Genomic DNA, 13,478 nt, shown 5'->3' on the forward strand with positions numbered 1-13,478 from the left:
GGAAATTTTGCTGATTTTGGTTATTATCTTGAATATTATTATAGATAGAGATAAACTGTAAACAGCAATAATGTTCAGCAATGTCAGATCTACAAAAAAGTCATCATGACCAAAATTGTCAGTTGACCCCTTTAGGAGTTATTGCCCCTTGTAGTCAATTTTTCGTAAATTTTTGTAATCTTTTACAAAAATCTTCTTCTCTGAAACTACAGAGACAAATTTAATCAAACTTGTCCACAATCATCATTAGGGTATCAAGTTTAAAAAATGTGTCCAATGACCCGGCTTGCGAACTAAGATGGCCGCCATGGCTAAAAATAGAACATAGGGGTAAAATGTAAATTTTGGCTTTAGAGCAAATCTGACAGAAAAAAATTGTTCGTTAGGTCAAGGTCTATCTGCCCTGAAATTTTCAGACAAATCAGGCAACCTGTTGTTGGGTTGCTGCCCCTGAATTGGTAATTTTAAGAAAAATTTTGCAGCTTTTGGTTATTATCTTGAATAATATTATAGATAGAGATAAACTGTAAACGGCAATAATGTACAGCAAAGTAAAACCTACAAATAAGTCAACATAAACAAAATGTTCAATTGACCTCTTAAGGAGTTATTGCCCTTTATAGTCAATTTTTAACAATTTCATAAATTTTGTAAATTGTTACAAAAGATTTTAACTGCTGGGATAGATTCATAGGTTCACTATAGATAGATATGATTGTAAGCAGCAAAAATGTTCAGTAAGTAATATCTACAAATGCATCACCATCACCAAAACACAATTTTGTCATGAATCCATCTGTGTCCTTTGTTTATGCACATAGACCAAGGTGAGCGACACAGGCTCTTTAGAGCCTCTAGTTTTTTTTAACAAGATGAAGGTTGTAATTAACCATATCTTTTTGTGATTACTAGTAAAATTTTATAATTAAATTTTTCATATTTAAGGTATTTCCTCTGAATCCAAAATCCCTATCACTAGGAGAACTGTATGGAGAATTTGATCTGAACACAAATGAATGGACCGATGGTGTATTGTCCAGTGTGGTTAGAAATGCCTGTAATGGTAGGTTTACATAAGGAAAAGTTAGAACTGGTGGAAGACCATCGGCTTTGTTGTGTAAAATATGATATAATAAAATGCTGGTTTTAAAATGTAAAAGGCCTTTCAATATTCACATTAAGTTTTAAGTATTTTGTCAAACAATAGTTGATTTACTGTACTTTGTTTATACATTCATTCTTATGATGTTTTTATATCTATATTTTCACTTGAATAAATTTTAGATGATAAACTAGATGAGAGATGGATTTTATTTGATGGCCCAGTAGATACACTTTGGATTGAGAGTATGAACTCTGTGATGGACGATAATAAGATTCTGACTTTGATTAATGGAGAGAGAATCTCACTTCCTGAGCCAGTGTCCTTGCTGTTTGAAGTTGGAGATTTATCAGTTGCCTCCCCTGCCACTGTATCTAGATGTGGTATGGTGTATGCTGATTATTCTGATCTGAAATGGCAACCATATGTGGAGAGCTGGCTTGCCAAAAAGAAGGAAAAGGTTAGTTATTAAGAGAGAAATTAATAGAAGTTAAATAAATGTAATACATGGTATTTTAGATTTGGAAATATAATTTTATTATTAGTCACTTTGTTAGTATCAATTTTCCCATGTTAAATTTGAGTTTATCAAAATTTCTAGTATTTTTATTACTTACTGTAATACAAATCTGTAAAAACAATATATCGCATGACAATGACTCCAGTTCAAAAGAAATACAATAAAACATAAAGATTATTTTACAACTAAAGGGATTATTGATAATTGTTGCTTGTACATGTTTTAAGTAATGTTATCTGTGCATTTCATTTACTATTGATAAACAAAAATGTTTTTGGAACAATTATTTTTCTTCACATCATAATAGGATTTGATGGCAGAGTTAAAAGTCTTTATACATTATACCATTTCTATTCTTATGTTTAAGATAGATTTCATTATATGACACCATTATCACAAACTTTTTACTGATGTGATTTCGTCAATTTTGTTAAAAGCTGGTATTTCTTAACATGGGATATGAATTTTAACTTTTTTCTGTGTCAAAATTAAAAATAAAATTATGATGCATATTGATTTATATTATCACAATTTTAATTCTATTCACAGCAAATGGTAGAAGAATTAAGAAGACTATTTGAGAAATTCCTTGTAAAGATTTTAGAGTTTAAGAGATTACATTGTACAGAGCTGGTACCAATAGCTCAGTTAAACGGTGTCAAATCTTTGTGTAACTTGTTTGATGCCCTAGCAACACCAGATAATGGAGTTGACCCTATTGACCAAGAAAATTACGTCCGAATGATTGAATACTGGTTCCAGTTTTGTATGATTTGGTCCATCTGTTGTTCTGTTGACGAGGAGGGTCGTAAGAGAATAGACAATTATATCCGGGAGACAGAAGGAACTTTCCCAAATAAGGATACAATCTATGAATACTTTGTTGATCCTAAAAATAAGAGTTGGGTTCACTGGGAGGAGAAACTTAAAACTGGATGGAAATATGTTCCTGGGTAAGTTTTATAAGAAGCTTAATTCTAAAAGTAATAAATTCTAAATATTTGCCAATATTTGGAAATGCAAACACTTAATTAGATTTGGAGAAAATCCTTGGTACAGACATTTTCAAGAAGGAGGAGGGGGTGAGTGTCTACTCTATGTAATACATTTATCCTACAGTTATCAACCCAAATTCCTTTATCTTTAGAGAAAAGTTGTAAACATATTTCTAAGTTGTGCACCTGCTCTTATTGAATTACTTAAGGAATTTTCATATTCAAGCATATTGGTATGTCAACATCTGTTTTAATATTTCAGAACTCCTTTCTTCCGATTGATTGTACCAACAGTAGACACAGTACGGTACCAGTTTCTTGTGTCATCTTTGATTAAATCATTCAATCCAGTATTATTGGTAGGACCAGTTGGAACAGGGAAGACTTCAATAGCAAACAACACTCTGTCTAAGGTGGATTCTAAATCATATGGTGTTCTCACTGTCAACATGTCTGCTCAGGTATTTCATTCACCTTTCTATGTATTAATAAATATGAATATATATATATTTAGGTAATGATTATAAGTAAAAAAATAAAAAAAATATCTAACTATACTGTTGAAATTACAAATTTGAAGAAAACTCTGATAATTTCAACACAAGTTCATTTTGACTGCTTATTCCCCTTCATATTTATCTTAATTTTAATGAAAAATGCCTATGTGATTATTTCAGACCACATCCAACCAAGTACAAGAAATAATAGAGAGTAGAGTAGAAAAGAGAACTAAGGGAGTATATGTACCAATCGGTGGGAAGAAACTTCTTACATTCATGGATGATTTTAACATGCCCGCCAAGGATACATTTGGATCCCAGCCTCCTTTAGAGTTGATGAAGTTGTGGTTAGATTATGGATTCTGGTACGACAGAGAGAAACAAACACAGAAAGAAATCAGGGTAGGTTTTGATAATGGATTCTGGTATAAATGAGATAAAAGTTCAAATAAGGATTGCTACATTGTCACCACATAGACTGCTTATTAATCATTCTTATTATGTAAAATATTGTTACCTTCTCTTTAAGTGGAAAATTAATGTACATAAAATGGTTTTATATATATGGCCAGGGAAGAACAAAAAAATTTGCTTTCTACAGATCTAACATTGTTGGGTTGATGTTTAGACGAGTTGTATATACATAAATCTGTTGTAGAGTTGTCACTGACTCAGGCGTACTTATAAATATATTTATTTTCTGTGACTGTAAATTGCATTAATTTGTAGGATCCTTTACTATAGATAATTGAGCTGATCTGTAACAAGAACATCTCCATGCCTTATATATCATGTACTGTAGTACGATGCTAGGTAGCACATGGCCACTGAAAGCTTTATTTTTGTGAAGCCCAGGTGGTCGTGTGGTCTAGCGGGACGGTTACAGTGCAGGCGATTAGGTGTCAAGATATCTCAGTAGCATGGGTTCGAATCCCGGCGAGGGAAGAACAAAAAAAATTTGCGAAAGCAAATTTACAGATCTAACATTGTTGGGTTGATGTTTAGACGAGTTCTGTTTTAAAGTTTTCACTATATTTTCATTTACAGGACATGTTCCTCATAGCATCAATGGGGCCCCCTGGTGGTGGACGTATGGTCATCTCTCCACGTCTTCAGAGCAGATTTAATTTGATCAACATGACATTCCCACATGTAAGTATATTCTAGTTGATGAAGTATCGGTAGAAGGACAAACAATTCTTTCAGAGATTTTATATTTGTTACTTTATTTGATTCAAGACAATGTGATTACTTGGAAGTTTAGATGATTTCTATTTGTTAAACTTTCATTGCCATTCAAAAGGTTCCTTTGCAGCATTTCTTTTGATGAATTCATATTTATTATTGTGTAAACAGTGGACTGAAATGGGTTGTTATTCTCAAACTGTTTAATTTTGATTTGCGAACAAGAAATTTTATTTATTTACAACCTTTGTCTTACAGGAATCTCAGATAAAGAGAATTTTTGGAAGTATGATCAACCAGAAATTACAAGACTTTGAGGAAGAAGTGAAGCCAATAGGAGATATTGTTACTACAGCTACTATTGAGATGTACACTGCTGTAGTCAGCAAGTTCTTACCTACTCCAACCAAGATACATTATCTCTTTAACTTGAGAGATATCTCTAAGGTAAAATACTACTGCAACCAAGATACATTATCTTTTTAACTTGTGAGATATCTCTAAGGTCAAATATTACCCCAACCAAGATACATTAGTTCTTTAACTTGCGAGTTATCTCCAAGGTAAAATACTCAGTTTAATTGGAGTCTGGAGCTGGCATGTCAGTTAACTGCTAGTAGTCTGTTGTTATCTATGTATTATTGTCATTTTGTTTATTTTCTTTGATTACTTCCTCTAACATCAGACTCTGACTTTTCTTGAACTCAATTTTAATGTGCGTATTGTTATGCGTTTACTTTTCTACATTGGCTAGAGGTATAGGGGAGGGTTGAGATCTCACAAACATGTTTAACCCCGCCGCATTTTTGCGCCTGTCCCAAGTCAGGAGCCTCTGGCCTTTGTTAGTCTTGTATTATTTTAATTTTAGTTTCTTGTGTACAATTTGGAAATTAGTATGGCGTTCATTGTCACTGAACTAGTATAAATTTGTTTAGGGGCCAGCTGAAGGACGCCTCCGGGTGGGGGAATTTCTCGCTACATTGAAGACTTGTTGGTGACCTTCTGCAGTTGTTTTTTTCTACGGTCGGGTTGTTGTCTCTTTGACACATTCCCCATTTCCATTCTCAATTTTAATTTTACCCTCACCAAGATACATTATCTCTTTTAACTTGAGAGATATCTCTAAGGTAAAATACTACTGCAACCAAGATAAATTATCTCTTTAACTTGCGAGATATCTCTAAGGTAAAATACTACCCCAACCAAGATACATTATCTCTTTAACTTGAGAGATATCTCTAAGGTAAAATACTACTGCAACCAAGATAAATTATCTCTTTAACTTGCGAGATATCTCTAAGGTAAAATACTACTGCCACCAAGATACATTATCTCTTTCACTTGAGAGATATCTCTAAGGTAAAATACTACCCTAACCAAGATACATTATCTCTTTAACTTGCGAGAGATATCTTTAAGGTAAAATACCTCCCCAACCAAGATACATTATCTCTTTAACTTGTGAGATATCTCTAAGGTAAAATACTACACCAACCAAGATACATTATCTCTTTAACTTGAGAGCTATCTCTCAGGTAAAATACTACCATAACCAAGATACATTATCTCTTTAACTTGCGAGATATCTCTAAAGTAAAATACTACCCTAACCAAGATACATTATCTCTTTTACTTGCGAGATATCTCTAAGGTAAAATACTACACCAACCAAGATACATTATCTCTTTAACTTGAGAGCTATCTCTCAGGTAAAATACTACCCCAACCAAGATACATTATCTCTTTAACTTGCGAGATATCTCTAAGGTAAAATACTACCATAACCAAGATACATTATCTCTTTAACTTGCGAGATATCTCTAAAGTAAAATACTACCCTAACCAAGATACAATATCTCTCTAACTTGTGAGATATCTCTAAGGTAAAATACTACCCCAACCAAGATACATTATCTCTTTAACTTGCGAGATATCTCTAAAGTAAAATACTACCCTAACCAAGATACAATATCTCTTTAACTTGCGAGATATCTCTAAGGTAAAATATTACCCCAACCAAGATACATTATCTCTTTAACTTACGAGTTATCTCTAAGGTAAAATACTACCTTAACCAAGATACATTATCTCTTTAACTTGCGAGATATCTCTAAAGTAAAATACTACCCTAACCAAGATACAATATCTCTTTAACTTGCGAGATATCTCTAAAGTAAAATACTACCCTAACCAAGATACATTATCTCTTTTACTTGCGAGATATCTCTAAGGTAAAATACTACCCCAACCAAGATACATTATCTCTTTAACTTGCGAGTTATCTTTAAGGTAAAATACTACACCAACCAAGATAATTTCAATCTTCTTTAAAATAATTTTTACTTTGTTATTATTTACCTTGAATATTTGTGTGAGATCTCAGAAAATGTTGACTTATCTGCATGTAGCACTAATTATTGATAAATCTTTATTTACAGATATTCCAGGGACTGTTGAGAGCCCACAAAGATTTCCATGATACAAAACAAGCTATAACAAGACTCTGGATACATGAATGTTTCAGGTACGATTTAAGTTACAAGAATTATCTTAGAAAGTAGGTATACACACTGCACTTGTATCACAGCTTCTCATCAAGAAAAATATACTCTTTTCAAAAAGGGCCCAGTGTTTCCAGAAGTTATGTTCATACATCACCATAAAAATAAGGAGACATGGCTGTGGTTGCAAATGAGACAACTATCTACCAGATAACAAAGGACAATGATTTAAACAAATATAGGACACCGAAGGGGTTTCAACAATGAGAAAAAACCATACTGAATAATAAGCTATACCTCTCTACCATTGTCTCTTAGCATTTAAAAATAATGACATTTGTGTATTGATGTAGAGTATTTTTGCCTGCTTTTTCAGAGTGTTTTCTGATCGTTTGGTGGATGAAAAGGACACAGAAAATTTCATTGGAATAATGACAGATAAACTAGGCTCCTTGTTTGACCAGACATATCATAATATATGTCCCAACAAGATCCCACCAATATTTGGTAAGTTTGATGACAGATAAACTAGGCTCCTTGTTTGACCAGACATATCATAATATATGTCCCAACAAGATACCACCAATATTTGGTAAGTTTGATGACAGATAAACTAGGCTCCTTGTTTGACCAGACATATCATAATATATGTCCCAACAAGATCCCACCAATATTTGGTAAGTTTGATGACAGATAAACTAGCTAGAAATGACCTATACACTACAAACTTTAACTCTCCAGTATAAAGTACAGTCATGTGATATTATCTGTTATCATCCTGAATATGTATGTAATCTGCTTGACATTAAACACCCATCAATCAATCAATCAATAGTCAAAAGTTCCATGGAAGTAGTCCATTGTTTTCAAGTACTAAAAAACTGTTTATTGTGTCACAACGCTTGTGTGTATCAGCTAATAGAAATTTCAAATTGATTGTAAAATGTATTTTGTATGATTACCAGGTGATTACATGAGTTTAGTAAAATGTATTTTGTATGATTACCAGGTGATTACATGAGTCTAGACCTTGTATATGAAGATATAACTGATGTCAACAAACTAAAGAAACACATGGTAGACTTATTAGAGGAATACAATGGTTCACCTGGTGTAGTCCACATGGATCTGGTACTCTTCAAAGATGCCATAGAACATGGTAAGTAGGACTGGAAACCAGGACAAAACATTTCTTCTACTTGATCTGTGACTACCTAGCTACTGGATAACCAAACCCCACTTAAAGTAATGCTAAAGTCTGATTTGCTTAGAAAACCATAATATTAAAAAATATCAAAATTCAAAATACAAAATATGAGGTATTTTGTATGATTTAGATTATGAAAACAATTATGATGGTTGTTGTCCCATAGATTTAGATAAGTATGAAAAAAGGAAATTAGCATGGAACTAGCATGACAGTTATCCATTATTTAAAAGGGATCATACATATTTGCCCAAAAAGAAGTGATGTATCCCAGATGTTTTGATGTAATGAAACAGCATCAGACCAGTAGTAAAGGTAAATTCAAATTTGATGTAATTTTTGTAACAATAAGAAGCATTTTACCTGTTATCAAACAGTCTTGTAGTAAAATGATTTACAATACCTAGATAACAATGGACTACTTTGTATTTTACAGTATCAAAGATTGTACGTGTAATCAGACAGCCTCGTGGTAACATGTTATTGATTGGTATTGGTGGCAGTGGTAGACAGAGTTTGACCAGGCTATCATCATACATGTGTGAGATGGCAACCTTCCAGATTGAAGTCACCAAACATTATCGTAAAACAGAATTTAGAGATGGCAAGTTTTAGGATACATTTTGTTCAGTTCTCAGGGATGAATTATAAAAATCAAATGAAAATTTAAGCAAACAATTAAGATTTGATCATGCAAAATGTGATGTATTTTGTTAATTACAAATCTGAGATTTAAAAAGGTATTTAACAGGCTTTTTTGTCTTATAAATGGAATTTATTTTTAGCGGTGTCTAATCTGTTTGGAGTTTTTAAGATCTTGCGCATATTCCTGCAGACTTGAGAAAACACTCCAGCTGTGTCTTTTAAAGAACACCTAATGAAGGGAATTAAGATATCTATTTAGAGGAAATGAGTGGTATTTCTATTTTAGAGAGTTTCCTAACATATTTTCACTATTTCAGATCTAAAGAGGCTATACTGGCAGGCTGGAGTTGACAACAAAGCAACTGTGTTTATCTTTAATGACACTCAAGTGGTAGAGGAAGGATTCTTAGAGGATGTCAACAACATTCTTAGTAGTGGAGAGGTTCCTAACCTCTATAAGGCTGATGAGTTTGAGGAGGTATGTTGGTGACCTTTTTGGTCATTGGTCAGAAGTTCTATTCGTAGAACCAGTTATATCTGAATAACTTTTGTTCTAGTTTGACCAGAATTTCATGAAATTCAACGCAAGGATAAGCTCATGGTTAAAAACATTCTCTCTGCTACAATTTTTGAAGAGAGAGTCAAACAGGGTTATTAAAAGGGCTTAAAGAATGACTTTTTTTATTTTAGATTTTTAAATTATTCTCAATTGAATTCTAAATAAAAAAAGTTCATCACAATCCATTGGTGATATCATGCTGCAATCTTCTCTCATTGTTATGCCAAGGAAGTGTCATGATGCTGCTTAAAAATCCTATTTTTTTTGGTCGATTCTCATAGTCATAATTATTATACATTTTGGGAAAAGGTCATTGAAGTTCATGAATAACGTATAGAAAGATAAAACATGAGGCCATATAGAATTGATTAATTGATTTTTCTCCTGGTATTATTTTTTTCTTAGCTCATCTAAAGTACGCCATTTAAAGCTATTAAATGATTTTAAACAGGAGCAGAAAATTAAAAGAAAACAACACTTAAATCATGTTTGTGCTTTCTTCAAAAGGATGCTGAGAATCTTAGGTTTTCTTTGAATGGCCTCATGTTTTATATACATATATTTGTATTTGGATGTAAATGATATTTTTGTGTATATTTTGATTCTGTACAGATCATTTATTTGTTTTTATACAGAAGAAAATCTGGCTTCTATGTTATGTTTGACAACTATTTGGGGGTATTGAAAGGGAGATAACTTTTTTCTCTCCATTATGCTCTGTACAGTTTCAATGCAGTGGGTGATATTTCACGCAATATGTTTTGTTTCGTACAACTTGTGTTTTGTCTTGGTGTAAGTTGGTGTAAATATGTTATTATCAATGTAATAAGCAGACTATTTACATAAAGAACAAGGGTATTCCAAAGTATTTATAAATATTTCATTATAATTTAAATAGTCCAAATTTAATAATTATAAAGTTCACAATCAAAAAATATATAAAAAAATCTTTTTCTTACATTATTTATATTATATTGAAACTTTGATCATGTTTGTAAATTAATCTCTATGAATTTTGGAAAACCCTTTGTTTCAATGTAAGATGCACATATATGTGGAGTGAGCACCGGGTTTGAGTGGAAAAATAAACAAATCTGAAAGTTTGTCCATATGTTGGTTTTGGCTATATGCACTTGTACTAACTTACCTCAGATCTGAAATAAAATAAAACATTTATTTATTGAAGATTTTTGGAAGGATATTTTGAAACATTGTTGTTGAGATTTTAAAACAATGATTTTATGTTTGTTTTGCTTATGTATGTGTTATTGCACTTTGTTTGTATATATGGACAGACTTTCAGAACTCAGTCAGTGAGAACTTTGATACTCCAAAGAAATGCAGTCCTTGCTTGGAAACTTAGATAAATTTACACTAAATACTAACTACAATTGCTTTTTGTTATGATAGCTGCAGATTTTGATATGTTTATATCACATGATTTGTATATTGCACATCTGTTCTAATTGTTAGGTAACTTTAAATTGATAAAAGACATAAAGAAAATAATATGCATGTTTGACTGAATAGATAGAATGTTACATGAAATTGAAAGTTTACAAATATTAATAAGAATTATAAAAATTTGCATGATTATCTAGTTATACCAGAATCTCATTTTAACAGTTCTATGCATGACCTTGAAACAGCATTTTCATTTATTTATAAAAGATGTATACATTTTTGATTATTTTTTAAATGATAAAGGATGTTTGCCTCTAGAATTCAACAATTTGTTCGTTTATAAATGTAAAAATTAGATGTGGTATGCAAAAGAATAAGACTGTAAATAACTACAGGTTTCTGGATGACCTGTATTTTTCTAAAGGGAAAGAAAGTAAACTAAACACCAAACTTTTGATAAATAAAGATAGGTACTTTTGCTTGTTATTGAGATATAAACTTTGGAATACTAGAATTTTTGTTCTGGAAAGAATGTCTCTAAAAAATGAATGTTTTACTGTAGGAAAAGTGCAGTAAAAATAACAAAAAATTGGCAATATTTTGAAAGAAGTCCATTTAGGATGCATGTTTTGAAACAAAATAATGACATATATCAAGGGTTACTGTGTAATATTTTGAATACTTTGCCTCAGATAAAGATTTGGGGGTTATAAAATATAAAGAAAAAGTTGAAAGAAACCCATGTGAGGCAAACATCTGTGAGGTAAAAATATTGCTTTTTATTTTGAATGTTTGCATACTAACACCTGTGTTATTTACACCTGCATAATTTCCAAGCAAGGACAAAGCATGTGATTGCATCAGACTCAAGTTGTACAGAGGATAGCTACCATGGCAAATACATGCATGCTATATTATTAATTTTGTGCATCTTGTGTTTGAAAACTAGGTGCGAAATGCTCTGATTGACTCGGCCAAGAAAGAAGGTATTGACGAAAGCCCTCAGAGCATATTTGCATACCTGATAGATCGAGTTAGAGCCAACCTCCATGTTGTGTTGTGTATGAGTCCAGTTGGAGAACCATTCAGGTAGGCAATTTTTATAAGACCAGTCCAAGAATCATTCAGGTAGGCAATATTTATGAGACCAGTTGTAGAACCATTAAGGTAGGCACTATTTTTAAATATTTATGAGACCAGTTTAAGAATTATTCAGGTAAGCATTATTTATGAGACCAGTTTAGGAGCCGTTCAGTTAGGCAATATTTATGAGACCAGTTGTAGAACAATTCCAGTAGGCAATATTTATGAGACCAGTTGTAGAAAAATTCAAGTAGGCAATATTAATGAGTACATTTGAAGAACCATTCAGGTAGGCAATTTTTATTATCCATTTGTAGAACCATTCAGGTAGGCAATTTTTATGAGTGCAATTGTAGAACCATTCAGGTAGGCAATTTTTATGAGTGCAGTTGTAGAACCATTTAGGTAGGCAATATTTATGTATATAATATGTTGGAATCTGGTTTGAGACATTTTATGGGGGCAACATATATGTATACATGTATGTGTATGATTCTAGTTGGAGATCCTTTGATCATGGGCAAGTATGTAGATCAATTAATTTTTACTTTTGTTCATATAAAAAGACATGAAGATGTATCATCAGGAATATAATAAACTATTTAATAAGTCAAAAAGGATAAAATGATTAGGATATTAGGGGAAAAGGGCCTTGAATTCCTGACATAAATGCAGATACATGTTTTATCATTAACATAATAAAAAAAAAATTTTGAGCTTTGATTGTCTAGTATTGGGATTGTTTTCTTTGCTTCAAAATACAGACTCTTTAGAAACCTTTACTTTATTATATGGAAACGGTATTCGTATGTACCCAGCATTTGCTTTATTATATAGAAACGGTATTCGTATGTACCCAGCCTTTACTTTATTATATAGAAACCGTATTCGTATGTACCCAGCCTTTGCTTTATTATATAGAAACCGTATTCGTATGTACCCAGCCTTTGTGAATTGTACAACAATAGATTGGTTCAGTGAATGGCCAGCAGATGCTTTACTGGAAGTAGCAGATAAATATTTAATGGAAGTTCAGATCGGAGGTGATGATGAGGTACGGGTAACAGTATTGTTAACCTATTGGTCAAGGTCAAACCTTATTATACCATTTTTTTTAGGTTTTGAAGTAATCAATAGGATAAGAGACCCTTAATAAATTGTTTTGAAATGTTCATTCGTTTTTTCTCTAATTTTTTTTTAGTATTTTCAAATCGAAAATTAGTTCCTCTCAAGTTTTTTCTTTCTTTTTTCACATAACAGTATTTTTCAATTGTGTTTTTGTGTTCCATGTCAAGAGATGGTATGATAAGGTTGTACTATGCAAGATTTTGAGCTTTCATATGATGAAATAATATATTTTATACAAGTGTATTTGAAATTATTTGCACATGTTTGTAATTCCTGATTTTTCCAAATACAATACCTTTTATTACACATCCCTATTGTGATTTCAAATTTTATTGATATTTTAACAAGCTGCACTTAAAACTTATAAAAAAATTATTTTCACAACATGATTATTCTTGACAATTCACACCAACTATTTTTATGTCCCACAAATTAAAACTGTGCATATAATTGTACTGATGAATTGCACTGCAGAGTGACCTTTGCACAACATACCAGCTTGAATTTGCTATCTGAAAGAGAACATTCTGTTCAGTTGTTACCCTTTTCTGCAGATATACATGAGATTCTTATTAAACCCATTTTACATCAATTTGTTTTGCCTTATGTTTTTAACCCCTTTATTTAAATTGAAAGAAGAAACAAATCA

At 31.9% G+C, this 13,478-nt stretch overlaps 1 protein-coding gene across 3 annotated transcripts in view; it reads left to right on the forward strand.

Annotated features, from left to right (window-relative positions):
* The window catches only part of LOC143067201 (dynein axonemal heavy chain 2-like), a 90,129-nt gene that overhangs the window by 40,788 nt on the left and 35,863 nt on the right, over window positions 1-13,478 (forward strand). For all 3 annotated transcript variants that reach the window (XM_076240296.1, XM_076240297.1, XM_076240298.1), the window contains 14 exons: window positions 946-1,063; window positions 1,285-1,562; window positions 2,172-2,575; window positions 2,880-3,078; window positions 3,295-3,519; window positions 4,165-4,269; window positions 4,561-4,749; window positions 6,741-6,826; window positions 7,180-7,310; window positions 7,813-7,962; window positions 8,447-8,614; window positions 8,973-9,133; window positions 11,568-11,707; window positions 12,623-12,755. In XM_076240296.1, the coding sequence (XP_076096411.1) occupies window positions 946-1,063; window positions 1,285-1,562; window positions 2,172-2,575; window positions 2,880-3,078; window positions 3,295-3,519; window positions 4,165-4,269; window positions 4,561-4,749; window positions 6,741-6,826; window positions 7,180-7,310; window positions 7,813-7,962; window positions 8,447-8,614; window positions 8,973-9,133; window positions 11,568-11,707; window positions 12,623-12,755 (2,487 nt within the window). The remainder of the gene's footprint in view (window positions 1-945; window positions 1,064-1,284; window positions 1,563-2,171; window positions 2,576-2,879; window positions 3,079-3,294; window positions 3,520-4,164; window positions 4,270-4,560; window positions 4,750-6,740; window positions 6,827-7,179; window positions 7,311-7,812; window positions 7,963-8,446; window positions 8,615-8,972; window positions 9,134-11,567; window positions 11,708-12,622; window positions 12,756-13,478) is intronic.

Source organism: Mytilus galloprovincialis, chromosome 3, assembly GCF_965363235.1.
Source record: "Mytilus galloprovincialis chromosome 3, xbMytGall1.hap1.1, whole genome shotgun sequence".
Taxonomy (NCBI): domain Eukaryota; kingdom Metazoa; phylum Mollusca; class Bivalvia; order Mytilida; family Mytilidae; genus Mytilus; species Mytilus galloprovincialis.